This window comes from Vicugna pacos, chromosome 3, assembly GCF_048564905.1.
Source record: "Vicugna pacos chromosome 3, VicPac4, whole genome shotgun sequence".
NCBI classification, from domain to species: Eukaryota; Metazoa; Chordata; class Mammalia; order Artiodactyla; family Camelidae; genus Vicugna; species Vicugna pacos.
The window spans coordinates 14,680,123-14,697,445 of record NC_132989.1 but is presented as its reverse complement, the minus strand read 5'-3'; the positions used below and the strand labels follow the sequence as shown (position 1 = coordinate 14,697,445).

General features: G+C 53.8%; 1 protein-coding gene across 2 annotated transcripts in view; it reads right to left on the bottom strand.

Annotated features, from left to right (window-relative positions):
- CAMK2A (calcium/calmodulin dependent protein kinase II alpha) overlaps positions 1-15,810 on the bottom strand; it is a 62,161-nt gene extending 46,351 nt beyond the window's left edge. For both annotated transcript variants that reach the window (XM_072954871.1, XM_072954872.1), the window contains exons 1-2: positions 15,749-15,810; positions 657-751 (exon numbers count right to left, since the gene is read on the bottom strand). In XM_072954871.1, coding sequence (XP_072810972.1) covers positions 657-751; positions 15,749-15,810 — 157 coding nt within the window. The remainder of the gene's footprint in view (positions 1-656; positions 752-15,748) is intronic.
- Between the last annotated feature and the right edge of the window lie 1,513 nt (positions 15,811-17,323).

Below are 17,323 nucleotides of genomic sequence, written 5' to 3'. Positions count from 1 at the left end.
GTTCAGCCCTGGATGTGTCAGGTGCTGTCCTAGGTGCTGGGCATTTATAGGGAGTGAGACCCATCCCTACCTTCTTGGTGCTTATGGTCAAGAGGGAAGATGGATATTAAACAAGGACCCAAGCCAGTAAGTGGGTTAAATCTAGGTTGGGAGAAAGCCACAAAGAAAGTAAACAGTAATGAGAGAGAAAAAATGGGGAAGATCCCCTCAGATTTGGAGGTCAGGGAAACATCTCAAAGGATGTGGCATTGAGCTGAGACTCAAAGGTTGAGAAAAAGCCAGCCTTGTAAGGAGCCAGGTAAGGGCATCCAGGCAGAAAGAACGCTAGGGGCAGAGGTCTGGCAGTGAGAACGGAGGCGAGTGGCAGAAGAACAAGGAAAGGAGGGCCCACCTGGCACCTTAACCTTCATCTGGCTGGGTAGGTGGAGGGCAGGGAGCCTGGCCTGTCAAAGAGGCTGTGGCCTCCAGCCTAGACCCCTAAGGAAGGAATATGGAGGGGTCTGTTCTCATAACACCCATAGGATGAAAAGCCCCACCTCTGACAGCAGCATATCCCAGGGGGCAGACCCACGTCCTGGTTCCAACCCAAGCGTTAGAGGGAGGGGTGAAGGGAGGAGATCCCCGGAGGGCGGGTCAGGCATGGATCAGCCACCTACCTCTGGCAGAGAGCTTCTTAGTGTTGATAATCTTGGCAGCATATTCCTGGCCGGCCAGCACCTTCACACACCTGCGCACCACCGAGAAGGCTCCCCTAGGGCAGAGGAGGCAAAGACGGTGAGGGAGGGCTCAAGGGCTGCGTCCTCAGGAGACACCGGAGTTCGTGCAGCAGCACTGTGCTGGGAGGGATCCCCCCTCCAGTGCTGCTCGAGCTCACAGCGGCTGCCGTAATCCGACTCGGGGACCCAGAAGAACCACTAGTAGTAAATCATTAGGAGCTTGGCCTCATGAGAGATGAGCCTTCTAGAGTCATAAGTTAGGTTCACCAAGTTCTAAAATATTAGCATCATACAGTGTTAGAATCACAGAATCTAGGTCCCTGGAAGCTTTCAGTTTTTTATTCTTTGAGTATGTAACACATGACATGGTTCAAAGTTCAAAAGACACAAAGATGGAGATAGTTAAAAGACTCCTTCCCATCCCTGTACCCTAGTCTCCAAAGTCCCTTCCCCAGAGTTGGCCAGTGCGGCCAGAGCAGCTTTCCACAGGTGCTCTCCCCCTCGCAAACGGTCCTGGCCTTTGCGTGCTGTTCTGTACCCTCCTTTTATTCAGAAATTTGTTTAGAGATCCTCCTTCCATATTATAACATAGAGCTCCCCATTATTTAATTGTACGGCTGTCCTGTAATTTACCTAGCCCGTCCCCTATTGATGGGCAATTAGGTTAGTTCCAATTCATAGCTATTACAAACAGTGCTGCAATGACTAACCTTATATGTGTGCATTAGAATTACATTTCCCCTGCGTGCAGGTGTCTGTGGATAAACTTCCAGAGTTGGTATTATTGGTCAAAGGGTAGGTGTTATTTGGTAATATTGACAGATAATGAGAGACTATCCATCTTAGAGATGAACCTACCAGTATATGAGGGGATCATTTCCTCTGCCCTTAGCACAATGTGTTATCAAACGTTCATATCTTTGCTAGTGAGACAGGTGGAACATGGCGACTCGGTGTGGATTTGATTTGGAATTCTCACATTCAGAGTGAAGCTGAGCATCTTTTCATATGGTTTAAGACACTCCTGAGATTTCACCATAAAAGTATTTGTGGCTGGAAGAACTTGGAGCAAGGGCTGTGAATTTCACTGCTCCCAGGAGACATTGTTGCCGTGTGGAATGTGGCCCATTACCCAGATTGCTTGATTTTTTTCAAGAAGAGCCGGAAGTCTGGATATTTATGTGACATTTCCCAATTTTTAAGTACTAGCACTTCATTCCAAAAAAAAATTTAACATAATATCTTGCCAAACAAAACTAGTTTGAGGGCTAGATCTGGCATTTAGGTGCCATATTGTCCCAAAGCTCATCGGGTCCAACCCCTGAATATCACAGAGGAGGCCCCTAAGGGGCCCGACACTAACTGTGGTCGCCACCATTACCACTCTAAGCACAGGCGAATGGCAAGAAGCAAGTCTCCTGGACAGTCTTCTCCAATTTTAATGTGCGTATGAATCACCCAGCATCTTGTTAAAATGTGATTCTGATTCCTTAAGTTTGAAGTGGAGCCTAAGACTTTGAGCTCAGCATAGCTCAGAGTAGACTGCTCAAGGTCACACAGCAGGTAACAGGCTGTGCTGCGTCTGGAACTCAGATATCCATACTCCCAGGTTTTTGGCTTCTCCGCCACCCAGTGTGCCTGCCACTTCCTGGCCTGCAGGTTCAGCTTCCTGACACAGCCGCATCCCACCATATCCTCCAAACTTTGGTCCCCTCTCCTAAGCACACTAGCAGCTCCAAGCCACAAAGATGAGGCTGATGGGAGCAGGCGCAGACACTGGCAGGCGTTGAGGAGCCTGCAGGCTGGCAGAGATGCCCGCTGCACACATAGCCCTGGGCATAATGTCGCTGGCTTCATGTCTGGGTGGCATCAAGGGAGCGGGTGGGAAGTTGCGGAGCAGGATGCGGAAGAAAGATCTGGGAGAGGGGCTAGAGACCAGGAAATATGCCCTCATAGGAAATCCGGAGAAGGCCAGAATTCACAGGCATGGCAACAGACCGTCCTGGGTGGGCAGCCCTGTCTGCTGTTCACCTGGAGGAGAGCAGCAGACCCGGGTCTCCTTCGCTGAGTTGTCTCGCCATGACAGGGCCCCTTGTTTGTGCTCCTAGAGCCCCCCACTGCTCCCCATCTAGCACGGGACTGTGGTTGCTCATCCAGCTTGTCTGTCCACCCAACAGAGGGTTCCTGAGGGCCAGGACTTGAACTTTCCTCTTCACACCCCATGCACAGGTACCCCATCTTTGCTACCAACAGGGCCTCCATAAATGTTACTGTAGGAACAGGAGGGAGATTTCGCTGAGAGGGATGGAAATGGGACAGGGAAGAGGACTTCAGTCAGGGGTGTTAGGAACAAGAACAGGCATCTGAGTAAGGTGGGCACACTCGTCTTTCAAAGGTGGCCCCCCAACCCAGACAGGGACGTCCAGGTCCCTGTCCAGTGGGAGTCCCAGGGAAGTCCCAGGGAAGAGAATGTTTCAAGTGGCCACTTCTGGGAAAGATTCTGAGAACTTCAGGGAGAGGAGGGGCAGGGAAGGAAGGAGGTGGTAAGTTTCTGAGTGCAGGGGCTGGTCTCAGCTCGCTCCCTGGCGTCCACCTCATGCTTGGGTCAGAGCTGGACTTTAATTAACATGATATTGATGATAGAGAGATGGAGGGAGAGAGGGAGGATGGGAGGGAGGGAGAGAGAAAATTTCTCCTTGAGAGAAACAAAACTCCAACCTAGGTAAAGACCTGAGACCAATGGTTGTCGAGCTGGCTGTTTCAGAATCTCTTGGGGATCTTTTAAAAGTACATATTCCAAGGCCACACCCCGCCCACCAAATCAGAGTCTCTGAGTGTGGGCCCAGGAATCTGTATTTTCAGTTAACAGGCTGCCCGAGTGATTGTTTCGCAGCCAGCTCGGCACTGTCCTGTCTGCCTTCTGGGGAAGCCCTGTTAGGCGCCCGGCCTCCTGGAACTCAGCACCGATGGGCCATCACATGGGGCTCTACGAGGAGGGGCTTGACAAGCCCCATGAACCGGGGCTCTGCCCCAGGAGCTGAGGACCTAGGAGCCATGTCTGTAAAACGAGAAGACACGCTTGCTGAACTTCTTCCTCATAACACAGAGCCAAGCTTTTGTGTAAATCCCAGATTCCAACTAGGGGCCCAGGCCATGGGCAGAGAGGCTGCAGGAACCCTTCACCCCCTGAAGGAGATCCTGTGCCTCTGAGTGGAGGTATGTGCTTTTTGTTTTTTTAATTTTTTTCTGGGGCAAGGATGCATAGCTTTTAGCAGATGCTCAGAGGGAGGAGTTGATCAAAACTAGTTCAGAGCTGCTGATCCAGAGGACATCAGCCTCTCACATACCCAGAATGTGTCCTCCCTTTAAATGCACTTTCACTGCTAAGCTCCCTGTTCCTTCCAGCAACCCTGCAAAGTGGGGATTATGATTCTCCCATTTAACAGATCAGGAACCTGAAGCATCAAGTGAGCAGGCATTCTCCTCATGAGGCTGTGAAGAGAATCCAGGTCACCTGCCCTTGGTCTTCTGTCTCCACCAAAGGCAAGAGTGCAGCCCTCGAAGGCAGGGGCTCTGGGCTCACAAACGCCTGTGGTCTGATCATGACTCAACTTGGCTCTTCCCCTCTCTGTTTCCTCCTGTAAAATGGGGGCAATAATAGTATCTAGCTCCTGGGTTTGTTGGGGAAATTAAGTGAGGTAACACATGCAAAACACTGGGCACGGTGCCAGGCACACAGATCATCGAATGGGGCGAGGAGAGGGCCTGGACCGAGGAGCCCCTCTCTCTACCTACGCTGCCTCAGGTCTCTGTCCACAAGTGGAAAGGCTCCTCCCCACCTGCCACGGTGCTGGGGATCGGGGAGCTGAGGGGCAGAGGAGAATCTGTGGCAAAAATAAGAGTGCGGGCAGTAAGCTTGCAGCCTTAACTTGCTCTCTTTTTAATCTTTTGTATAAAAAAGTCATGTTTCTGCATTCTTGTCCTATGTGAGCGAGTGGCCACAGCCCAGCAGCCTTGGCAAGAGGAAGGGCCAGCCCACTCCTCCCACGGCCCCGAGCTGAGCAGGTGGCCAGCAGGTGGGTGGGCAGGAGCCTGGAAACTGGACAGGGTGGAAGAGGGGAGGAGGCCCAGGTGTGGAGGGCAGGGTGGGCGAGAGTGACCGGAAGGAAGGGATGAGACCTGCACTGAGGGCCCTGAGTGAGTGGGGGGCGTCCGTGAGTGGGTCCTGGGAGCACCTGTGATAGCGTTCCTGGGTGCAAAGAGTTCAGGGGGTGTGTCTGCCCACAGGTGTGTGTTGGCAGCCCAACTGCGCCCTTGTGGATGTGACGCCATGAGGCTCTGGGTGTGTCAAAGTACACGTGCATCACCCTGGGTATGAAGTGTGTACCCGTGTTAGCGAGGGGGTCACAGAATGTGGGCAAGGAGGAGTGTGTGCATGAGACAGACACTGGAGAGCTCAGCCCTGCTGGGAGGTCTGCCCCAATGTGGGCCTCAGTTTCTTCATCGGCAACGTGGAGGTTGGGGTTAGCGTGAAGCTAAACAGTACAGAGGCCTTTCCACCTTCAATATTCCATATCAGGGCTGGCCAACAGAACCCTTTGCGATGATGGAGATAGTCTACGTTGTCCAGTGTGGCAGCCAGTAGCCTCATATGGTTAGAGAGCGTTTGAAATATGGCCAACAGACTTGAGGAAATGAATTTTTAACTTTACTTCATTTAAATCCTTAGAAGCGGCTAGTGACCACCATTTCAGCTGGTGAGGTTCTGTGTGAATCTGAACAGGAGCTCCTGAACCAGACCACCCAGAGTTCAAATCATGGCTCAGACTCTTTCGAACAAGTTGCTTCACCTCAGTAAGCCTGTCTCCTCCTCTGTAAAATGTAGTAAGAAAAATACCCGCTGTGAGCAGCTGTTTCAAGGATTCAGTGAGAGAATATGGTATACGGCGGGTTTAGCTCAGTCTCTGGAATACAGTAAAGGCTCAAGAAACACCACCTTTTATTGAGATCATTGTCTCCAAGATGATGAGAACAGCTGGCATTATGAGAAGCAAAATGGATCTTGTTTGCCAAGCTCAGGGAAGAAGCAAGCCAGGAGAGGTGCTGGGGGGGCCACGTGAGGGGGACGGGGTGCTCCCTGGGGCGAGCAGCCTGCCCCTGGGTGTGAGCCGGCAGGGAAGCCGCACCTGCCTCTCCGACAGACGGATGGGGAGGGCAGAGTGATAGTGGGTCCAGCGTGGCTGAGAATGTGGGAATGTGCTAATGGGCCGTGAAAAGCAAGAGTCACGCTTGGAAATTGCTTTCCAGCTGCCTGGCAGGCACGGTGTCCTGGGAGTGGCTGGCTGCCGGCCCATAGGGGGCTTATCACCCTCTCTGGTCTCAAACACTCCAAAATGCTGACTTGGCAGCACCAGGAGCATTAGGTCGGGACGCGAAAGACCGGGGTCCTCACTCAGCTTGGCCGCAGGTTTGCTTATACTTCCATTTGAAAGATGGAGATGAGCCCCAGCCCGGCTTCCTCCTAGGCCATCGGTGAGGAGTCTCCACTACATAGGGATGGGAAGAGGTTCCTGGTACCCAAGACTAGTTATTGTCAACTTCTTCTAAAGGGAACCTCCCCAGCTTCCCCCCGGGCCATCCAGAGCCCAGGGTGTGCCTGTGGGTGTCAGCAGACAAGAGCACTGTGGATGGGGGCATAATCACCAGAGCCCCCCTCCACTCTGCCCTCCTTGAGGGTCTGATTGTTGGTCCTGACAACCTTTCAGGTCTTCCCTTCAGTGGCTGCCTCTTCAAACACATCCTGGTCTCCCTCATTCTGGAAAATGAAACAACTATCATTCCCCTAAACTTAAAAATATTTTAAAGCCAAGAGCCTTTCTCTCGACCCAGCAGCCTGAGCCACTTCCCCTCTTCTTTGCTGCCAAACTTCCAGAACAAGTGTCCGACATCCGCCGCCTCCTCTTCCCACCTCCCACACGCCCTGAACCCACCACAATCTGGTTCCCACCCCCGGCTCCCTGGAAGAAAAGTTGTGCCAGGCCCGCCCACCCGATGCCCGTCCCCCCTAGCCCCTGCAGTCCCCACTGGGCCTGGTGTGCCTCGCCTGTCCCACACCAGGTGGCATTTGGCTCCACTGGCCACCCAGCTTTGAGACCCGCCTTCCCTCTTGTTTCTGGGTCGCCGCCCTCTCCCTGGTATCCACCCCCCCCCAGCAACGACAGCGCTTTCATATCTTCACCCCCCCTCAACTGGGTTGCTCCCTGTTCTCCCTCCCCCTATTCTCACCACTCCCCCCTCCATTTCTTCCCCCCAGGGCCATTAGCTGGGGTCTCTGGGGAGGCTCTGGGGGCTCATGAACACACCTAAAATTTTAACAAAATCAGTCTGTGTCTCTGCATTGTTCTGGGCACAGGATGCGTATTTTTCATTAGCTTCACAAAGGATTCTGTGACCCCTTCCCCAAAATGATGAAAGCCACCGACCATCACCTAAGGCTAACATCCGCTTCTAATGAGCCTCTGCTCTTTTCAGATTCTAGTCCCAAATTTCCAGCTACTCACCATCTTGCCTGGATGCTCGGTGATAGGCCCCTCCTAATCAGAGTCCAGACTCCTCCTCTAAATCTCCCCACACTCAGTTAGTACCCATAAGCATGCTACCTCTCAGACACAAGCTGGGGTGATTTCAGAAAGTTATCTGTGAGAGTATTAGCATCCAATACCTCTTGATGGTCAGTAATCACAGCCCAGGTTAGCTAATCTGATCACTTGGCATGGAGCAAGGCCTGGGAGCATGGAACCCAGAGCAGATGGGGTTTGAATGTCTGGGGGAAGGGATCAAGTTGGAGTTGGCCACTGAAACCGCTCCACCCGAGAGGCCAGAGTGTGGGCCATAAGTGGCTGCATCAGAGGCTGGTATGCCCAGTAATATTTTGCCATTGAGGTCCACCCTTTCCCCATTTTACAGATAAAGAAACTGAGGCCAAGACCTTGACCCCAGGACTCCTGATTCATCATCTTTGGTTTTTTCCAGTACCCCTTACTCTTGGATCAGGGGGCCCTAACGTGGAGTTGAGACGGGCTTTAGGGTCGGGGGGGTCTGTGGGAAATAATACCCAACATTCTGTAAGTTGGAGTGAGAGTGTTTCGTGAGGGAGAGTGATCGTGGCTCGTATGAAATTCTCCGAGGGCTCCTAGATTCCTCAAACACTTACCAACCTGGGATCAAATTTGTTCAGAAACAAAATGAATAACCTGTTTCCGTGATATCCACCTCTATATACTTTAAGCAAATCCCTTCACTTTGGGGGGCCTCAGTTTACCCATCTGTGAAGTAAACTGTTGCTCATTTTTAAGGCCTCTCTTTCTTTTTACTTACTTCTTTTTAAGCAAAGTGTCCTTTCGTAAGGGGGGAGGGTATAGCTCAAGTGGTAGAGGGCCTGCTTAGCATGCACGAGGTCCTGGGTTCAATCCCCAGTGCCTCCACTGAAAAACCAAATAAATACATAAATATACCTAACTACCTCCCCCTGCAAAAAAAAAAAAAAAAAAAAAAAAAAATATATATATATATATATATATATATATATATATATAGTGTCCTTTCTTAATAACAAACAAAACACAGCGACGCAGGTCCTCAGATGGCAAACAGGGCAGAGGAGATAGGGACTGGGAGCTCAGGATCCTCTTTGCTTGGTTTTCTCTCTCTTCCCCTCAGCTCAGCATACCAGTGCTGCCCCAAACTCCTCAAACTGCAGCACTGTTGAGCCAGAAAATCCGAGGACCTTTTACTGAAACCACACATCTCCCCTCCCCCCCGCCTGGGCTGTACCGCCTACTCGCAGACTCCAGAAGATGCTGCGGGGACACTGTGTCTTCGAGCTGTCCCGCATCCCCCAGGCCTGCCCCACGCCAACCCAGCAGAAGTCTCATGGGGGACACAGAAGGCCTGAGAACCGGAAGATTCTGTTTGCTGCAGGGAACATTGAACCAACAGAAGTTCCAACATATTCCTTGTTTTGGCTGTGCCTGGGTTTTCTTGAATAGGTTACAAAAAGGAAAATTTAAAAATATATATATCCACAGAGCTTGGTGACAGGATCAGAGCAGGCAAAGCAGGGAAATGCTGAGGGGCTGTTTTCTCCCCCGGCTCAGCTGGCCTTCTGGCCTGGCTCTGTCCACACACACCCCAAAGACCTTCAGAGGTTGAGCGAGAAAGGCGCCAAGGGTTAAGAAGCCAAGCATTGGGCTGGAAAGTGGCCAGAGTGCCCAATTCGCATGTGTCAATAGCTTGTGTGACCTCAGACAAGGCACCGTCCACAAGACAAGAAAGTACTCTTCATCCTCAGTGCGGGACTGAGGATGTTCTAGCCCCTAAACCATCTCCTGCCTCATGCACGCAGCAAAGCATCTCACCGGATGAGAACAAGGATGCGGGGCAGGAGGGAAATTGAGGCACAGGGGCGAGAGGAGGGCTGTGGAGTGCGTATCTATCTCTGCTAGCAGAGTGCTGTCTCCCAAGGCCACGTCCATCAAGGGGGTAGAGGAGCGGTTCTGGCCATTAGAAAGCTCTCCCTTACGCTGAGCTGAAATCCACCTCCCTGTTCCTCTACACATGGGGCCCTGCTCTGCCCTCCAGGGCCGCACAGAGCAGTCTTCTCTCATCATCTGGGACCCCAAGATGACCCTGCAGAGATGAGGGGAGAGGACACCTCCCCTGCCCGAGGGTCTCTTCTCCCTGCTGAAGTCCTCCAGCTTCTCAGCCCTGTCTCACTTGATTTGGCTTCCAGACCTTGGCCACCCTGCCTGGCCTCCTCTTCTAGACAATCTACAGCTTTTTAATAGCCCTTCTAGCCCCAAGGCATCCAAAAGTTGGAGGCAGGCTGAGCAGGCCTAAGAAGAATGGAACCCCCCAATCCCCCCAGGGCTGATGTGCTCCATCAAAATGCACACCTCAGAGCCTTTGCCTATGCTGTTCCCACTCTGAAGAACACTATTCCACCCTCTTCCCTCTGACTGACTCTTATTAGGCTTCCAGCTCCCCAATGCCACCTCCTCAGGGGAGACTTCCCTGATACCTCCCTCACCCTAACTAGTTGAAGTCTCTTTACAGCTCATAGCCCCATGTCTGTGCCCATAATCCTTATCCAGTTGCACTTAAATAATAATATCTGAAGTGATTTAATTAACCTCAGCTTCCCACTAGACCATGAGCCCCAGGGGGGGCAAAGATGACATAAGTCTGGCATGTGGTACTGCTGGGCTCAGCCCAGGGCTGGAAACAGAGTATGTGCTCAGGAAACACTCGTTGAGTGGATGCAAGGGTCACAGACGTGTTCCTCCTTTTATGTGATCCCAGGACACCAAGGACCTCAGCCTTCCCCAGCACAGAAAGTCCCACTGGCCTTATAGCCCCACCTGACGCCTTGGTTGGTAGCCAAGCCCTGTGAGGACCTAGATCTAGTGCCCTGGCTGGGCCTCAGCAGACTTGGACATGCTCTGGGGCCTGTGCCAGGCTGGCCTGGGGTGGAAGGCTGCCTAACGCGCCACAGAGAGGCTCAGAAGGGACTGTGCCATGGACAGTATGCATGCAGGAGGGGGGTACTTTGGCCAAGGGACCTGCACAAGAGAGAGGGGAGCAGAGAGAGAGGAACAGAGACAGAGACCAGAGAGATACAGGCAAGGAAGAGAGAGAAGGGTTGAGACAGAGAGAGAGAGACAGAGAGACAAAGAGAGACAGAGATGAGAGGAAAGGGAGGAGAGAGACTGAGACAGAGAGACAGCCCAGAAGCCCAGCCAGCATCATCTTGCTCTCCTTGCACTGGGAGGTAGACTCTTGCTCGATGCCCTGTTGGAGCCAGTGTGTGTATGCATGTCCAGATGCACCCGTGTGTGTGTGTGTGCGTGTGTGTGCGCGTGTGTGCGCACGCGTGCAATAGCAGCAGGACACGGGCGCTGCATTCCAAGGCTCTGCCCTCACCCCACTGCAAGGGCCGGGGCCCAGACTGCAGGGGTGCTGGCAGCAGTCACCGTGTGCTTGAGCAGGGAGGCGGGCAGGCGGGAGGGAGGCTCGGCAGTGTCAGTGTGTCTCAGCCTGTGTGGGGGTGGCTGCGTGGAGGCGGAGGGCTGCGGCATGCACCAGAACATGTGCGTGCCTTCCGCTCTGGTAGCTTGGAGTGGGAGGGAGGAAAGGCTGTCCCCTTCCCTTGTCCTACCTGCCCCCCAACGTCCCATCCTTGGCCTCTGGCCCCTGCACATCATCTGGTCCCCTACCCTGGCTTTGCCACTACCTCTCCCTGTGGCCTTGGGTAAAACATTTCTCCCTGGGTATTGGCTCCACCATCGAGGCTGTGAGGAGACAGTATCTATGGTGCTTCCCGTTCTGATGTTCTGGGAGCCTGAAATTTCCCACAGGTGCCTTCCCCAGAAGGAAGCTAAAGAGGGTAGCAACTGTAGTGGTGCATTTCAGCATCCGCAGAAGTATTCTGATCCCCATTTCACAGATGGTAAATCTGAGGTACACAAAGGCCAAGGGATCCACCCAGGGTGACGCAGTAAATTATAGAGGCAAAACCATAATTGGAAAATAAGTGACAGCTCAAAGTTCCCTCATCCACAAGGCCAGTGCCCCAATTCCCTGGAAGTTTCCCCCAGACACTGCACCAGGAGTGGTACCTCTCATCAACCCTCCTCCCACATGCAGGGTTCTGGAGACCCACAGGCAAGCCGCACTGCCACCAGTCCTCTGAGCTGGTCATTTCACCTTCTCAAGCCTCAGTCTGCCTATCTGTAAGATGGGTAAGTCAGTCCCCTGCCTTCCTGAGATGAGCTAATGAGTAGAGAAGTGCCTCACTGGCCCCAAAGTGCTGCGAATGTGAGAGGTTATTAGAAGCAAAATACAAGCACAACACCCATCTTTGGTGCATCAATGCCCAGGTGTTCCCTCCTCTAATATCACACCATCGATCCTTCTCACAGCAAGGGAAGGATGGGATTACTAAACACATCTTACAGGCATTAGAGCTTGTGTCTCAAGAGGGAGACTAAGCACCCAAGACCTAGGACCCCCCCAGGGCAAGGAGCTGTCTCTGGGCCCCAGTGTCCCCTACTAATCAGCTCAGCCCAAGCCCCATTCCTGATACAAAAAGGTAGAGGGAAGAGGGGACAGGGGCTCCAGAACCAGCTCTCTCCCCTCCCTCTGGCAAACTTGCTGGCCCCTGCAGCCCCTCCCGCAGCCCCAGCACTGCCCATGAGTCAATTTCAGATCTGTTTCTAGAGAGAAAGGAGTGGGTTGCATGCTCTCTCCAGCCTCCCTCCCTTCCCCCCTCCCCCTCTCTCGAGTAAAATCTCCTTCGAAGGCTCTTTCTGCACAGCCCAGTGATTACACAGGCTGCAGGGTAATTCTGCCTCCCTAACCTCTCTTGGGAGTGGGATCCAAAGCCCAGAGAATGTCAAATGCTGGAGGAAGCGTCCTCCTTCTCCACCTCCTGGAACCTGACTCTTTCCCCTGATCTTGGTCTTCGAGAAGGTCGGGTCTGCCTGGAGCTCTGCCCACCAACCCAGGCCCACCCTGACCCTGGAGCTGGCATCACTGCAGCCTGCTCCTGAACCAGCTTCCGTGCTCCGAAGGTCTGGGCTTCTGTTCCTCTCACCCCTGGGAGGAAGGAGGATTGGGGTCAAGAGAGGAGGGAGTAAGCTTGTCTCTGGGTCCCAAGAGACAGCCCCACTTTAACCCTCTAGGGGACCAGGAATCAAGTTCCCAGCTTATCCTGAATCATACGCTGCAGTGGGACCTGCATCCAGTAGCATTAAGAGGCCACAGGGCCCTGATTCCAGCCCACACCCGCTCGGCTGGCTGTCCACCGAGTGGGGGAGGAACAGCTCCTCTGACATCCATCGCCAGCCCCACCCGAGCTCCTCGAAGGCCTGCAGTCATGAGCCAGTCCTCACTGGGAAGGGTGCCAGGAAGCCTTCGAGAGGCACGTGCCCTCCTCTCCAGCTGGGCAGCCAGGGCCCTGCAGAAGGAGGTCCAAAGACCCCCATGTCCCCTTGTAGAGCCAGCCCGGCTGCCTCCGCCGGTCACCATGCCAGTGATCTGAAGTGGGCTCCCGGAGCGGGGGCTCAGCTCCTGGGAGGTAACTGCAGGGTCCCAGCTGGCAGAGACCTTGGGTCACCAAGTGAAGTATGGGCTCTGCAGGCATCTTCAGTGCCTCTCTCAACAGGAGTTGTTGAATCGCTGCCATCCCAGGGGCAGGGGGTGGATGGGCAGGGATGTGGGGGTTAGTCAGCCCCCTCATCGAAGCTGGGCAAACTCTAGACGAAAGGTAAACACGTGGCAGGTCCTAGCCCTCGGCTTCACCCTGCCCAGCCTCTGAGGGCAACGATGATCCCAGTGTGCCAGGCTTGTCCCTATGTCTTCTAGAGAACCATCGCATTTCATCCTCACAGCCCTTTTATTTTTTTTATCTCCAGGTTACATGTTGGGGAAAAGAGGTGCCCAAACCTCCCCGGTATCACAGTGCTGTGGGTGGGGAGGTACAGGGCCTGTGGCCTGTGCCGGGCACTGCCACTGCGTCCCCAACTGGGCGCTTGGACTGAAGCTGCACGCAGAGCAGGAGAGCCCTGCTTCCTCGGTGATGCACCCCAGGCTTTCAAGCCCGGGCATCAGAGGTGTATGGCCTCATCTCCTTTTTTTCCGATACAAGCACCCTGAACCGCAGGCCCATCCTCAGCCCCCATGATGTCCTGCAAGCTCCTGACATTGCCTGCAACATTTCATAGGTTTGCACATTTTTCTAGGGAAGGTGGACTTAGACTTTAATCAGATATCTGGAAGAATATGTGACCTAAAAAAGGTTAAGAGCACTGAAGGCTGTGGAAAGAAGAGGTCTGAAAGTGATGAGATTAGACCTGGCCATGCCTGCCACCCTTGGTTTTCCTGCCATGGCCACAAAAGGGCTCCGTGTCCCCTGAAATTCTGCCTGCACCCAGTCCCTCCAAGCGCCCCGGCAGACAGTGGGGCTGAGAAGGCTCATGAAGGCGCTCTCCGCCAAGTCCCACCCACAGCACCCAGTCTGCATGATATCCATCTCCTCTTGGGGCAAAACATCACTTTTATTTTCACTTTGAGTGCCTGAGTCACATCTCAACTCCATTTCACTGCACTCTGTGACGCAGTCCTTCCAGAACCAAGCCTTAGTCGCACCCTGAGAGGCAGCTCCCAGCTGATTAGGGAATCCTTGCCTCCAGCGGGCACCGGAACCCAGAGAAGAGGCAGCACACAGCACATGCCCAGAGCGGCCCTAAACATTTCGTTCCTGCTGTCCCCCCACCCAACCCCCAGCACAAAAATATACTCAGAAAGACAGGAAGCCTGCAGACAAGAGTGAGCACACGTCTGCACATGGGAGTGTGTCTATACAAGGGAGCCGGTGTGTGCCTGTAGGTGTCAGGATAGCCCAGTGCGCAAGTGTGTGAGTGTGTGTGTGCGCGCGGGCAGCCTCCTTGTACACAGGCCCACCTCCCACACATATGTAGACACCAGCCTGAGCTCACACATGCCTTCAGCACCCACACTCCCACTCAAGCCCGTGGGGCCAAGCTTCACAGCACACACACAAACCTTTCCGTGGGCATGCCCCCCAGTCCTCACAAATGTGCACGTCCAGACCTCCCAGGAACACCAACGAGCCAAAGTCCCACCTGTGCATCCTTACACAGACATATATTTACACACAGCTGACGTGCACACAGCTCTGACCTGCCATAATGGGTATACACAGTGACGCATGTGCACACCTTTGCTCCCGTGCAAACCAGCCAACATACCCCTTTGTGCCACTTGCATCCATCCACCCCTGCAGGGCACGCTTGCATTTTCAGGCCTCACATGAAGCACTCCTCAGCACCTTCCCCTATGCACACACTCGTGAACACTTGCACACCTTTTCAGTGCACACAAGTGTCCTCCAGAGTCAGTCCTCACACAACTCATGTCAAAATGCACTCCTGTGTGTGCCCATCCAGACCTCACACCAGCACATACATGCTTACAGGGCCCCTGTCCCCTGCATTCCTGCTGCTCCAGCAGGGACCACTCAGGGCATTGGAGCCGATTTGCCCACAGGGCAAACTCTGCCTCCAAAATGTACCCCTGCCCTGAATCCATCCCCAGATCCACCAGGGGACATCCTAGCCCAGGGTATCCAGGAATGCTTCCCAGACACCCCTCAACCTATGAAGCTACCCCAAGCTGCTCTCCTCTCCCCCCATCCTCCCACCCTTCTCTCTACACCAGTCATCAGAAACAGGAAATGAGCTCTGGGGCTGGACAACATTGCCAGGGGACCAGAGCTGGTGCACCCTCACTCACATCACTAGCCCCTGCAACAGCAGTGTCCCCCCTCACAGCTCGCCTGCTTGCCCTTCCCCTCCTCCTAAAACCCAGGATGCTTCACCAATGGCTCAGTTATTAACCTCTGCTCTACCAATGCACTCACCCCTAGCAGGAGCTGGCAGGGGGAAGGTGGCGAGAGGATGTGCTTACAGGGAGGGAGCAGTTGGCCACGCTACACAGCCTCTGGAGGTGTCTAAAGTCAGGAGGGACTACCTGGGAGATGGTGAGCTCTCTGTCACCAAAAGTAACCAAGTTGAGGCCAGATGGCCACCTCAAGAGAAACTCTACAGGGGATTCCAGCCTTGGACTCAGCCGACTGGGAAGATCCCTTTTTAATCCTGAGTTTCTAAGAATCTGTGTGTGCTCAGGTCATGTGCACTTGTGTGTGCGTGTGCACACACATGCTGCCATCCACTGTCAACCCTTCACCTCTACACACACACTCCCCCAGCTGACCTCAGCACATCTTGGCAAACATGCCCGCGCCCGGCTCTGGGCACTCTGCACATACAAGGGCCCCCAAACACATGCAGCCTTCCTCCCTGTGTTTGCACTGAAATTACTGCAGGTGCACACCCCCAACCCATGACACTGACCCCCTTGAGCCTTCCAGGACTCTCTGAGGTGCAACTCACTTTCCCAGTTCCTCGAAGAGCTGGTACTCTTCCGTGAAGCGGGTGCAGGTGATGGTGGCCATCCTGGCACTCGGCGGGCAGGCGAGGCTTAGGGCTGGAGGACCAGGACTGGGGCACTGCTGCTCTGCTCCTGGAATCAGGAGCCACTCGCCTGCCCGTGCTGCCAAGTGCGAACTGAGAACCGGCTTGACTGACGAACCCGGGGCTTCTGAGCAGAGCACTGTGGCTGCTCACAGCCTCGCGAGCCTTCGTCAGCATCCAGGTCCCCATGGCAACCACCTCCGAAACGCCCTGTTCCCGTTGCCCCGGTAACTGCCTCCCCAACACCTGCCTGCCTTCCACTGCAAAACCTGCTCCTGGACGCCCTAGCCCTACTGCACACAATACTGTAGGCTTGTGTGGGACCCGGGGGCGGGTGGACCCAGCACCCCCCAAGGTGATGGACCAGGGGAGGGGCTGGAGGAGGAGAAGAACAAACTTAGTCCACAAGTGATCTTCAATATTCCCACCTCCCCACTTCCAACTATGGGGCCCTTATAGCAGATAGGATGGGATTAAGTGGGGCAAAAAGGCAGTTGCCATGGTAACGGCCAGTGGGTGCCACTTTCCGGGATGGTCCCCAGGAAAGACAGGACGCAGTTACCCTGGCAACTTCATCTCCTATGGAGAGACAGGTATTGCCCCGTTGCCCTGGCAACAGCCAGGTTCTAAGGTTTACAGGGAAACGATGGCTAATTCATTGGGACCTCTCTCTCAGTGGATGACTATAGTCTCTAACTATCTCTCTGCTCCTGTTTTGGGTTGTTGTTTTTTTTTTTGCCTCTGTATCTCTCTTATTCTGCTCTCCCTCTCTCTGTTCCCTGCCACCTTGTCCATCATACTGGCACTCTAGCTTGGGGGAGATGTGCAGAGGACTACCAGAATTCTGGAAGGAACACCCTTAGCTGCCTGCTCACCCCCACCCCCTCAACTATGACAACTGGTCCCCTCCTGAGGTCTCTTCCATAACCGCTTCCCCACCCCAGGCCCCCAGAGGGGCCAAGGAGATCTGGTCTCCTGGGGCTCATGTCCCAGTTTCTGCTTATGTTTCAAGTCAAGGTGAGAGACGCGGAGGCGGCAGTGGGGAGGGGAGCATGGCCTGGCTTGGAGGGGAATGGCCAGAGACTGCCTTGAAATCCTCATTCCCAAATTTTTGTAGGCACTTTCCCTGCCAACTTCAACTCTTCAGGGTTGTAATCACATCTATAGCCCCAAGGTGAGCCCCTAGGCCGAGGGGGTTAAGAAGAAAAGGGACTGGCATATAAAGATCTGAGTTCAATTTCCAATCCCAACATACATTAGCTGTGTCTCCCTGGAAGTCACAGCCCCTCTCTGAGCCTTCAGTCCCTTTTCTACAAAACAGAACTAAGGTGCCACTGCAGAGGAAGGCCACGAAGATGGAACAGGCTGAGGGCTGTGGAGGCCTTTGGGAAGTATGTAAACATGAGGCTTCTTTTTAGTTTCTAGAAGAGGAAAAGGAAGGTCTAAAGTGTGACCATGACCACCCCCATCACTCTAGCTTGAACTTAGAATCTC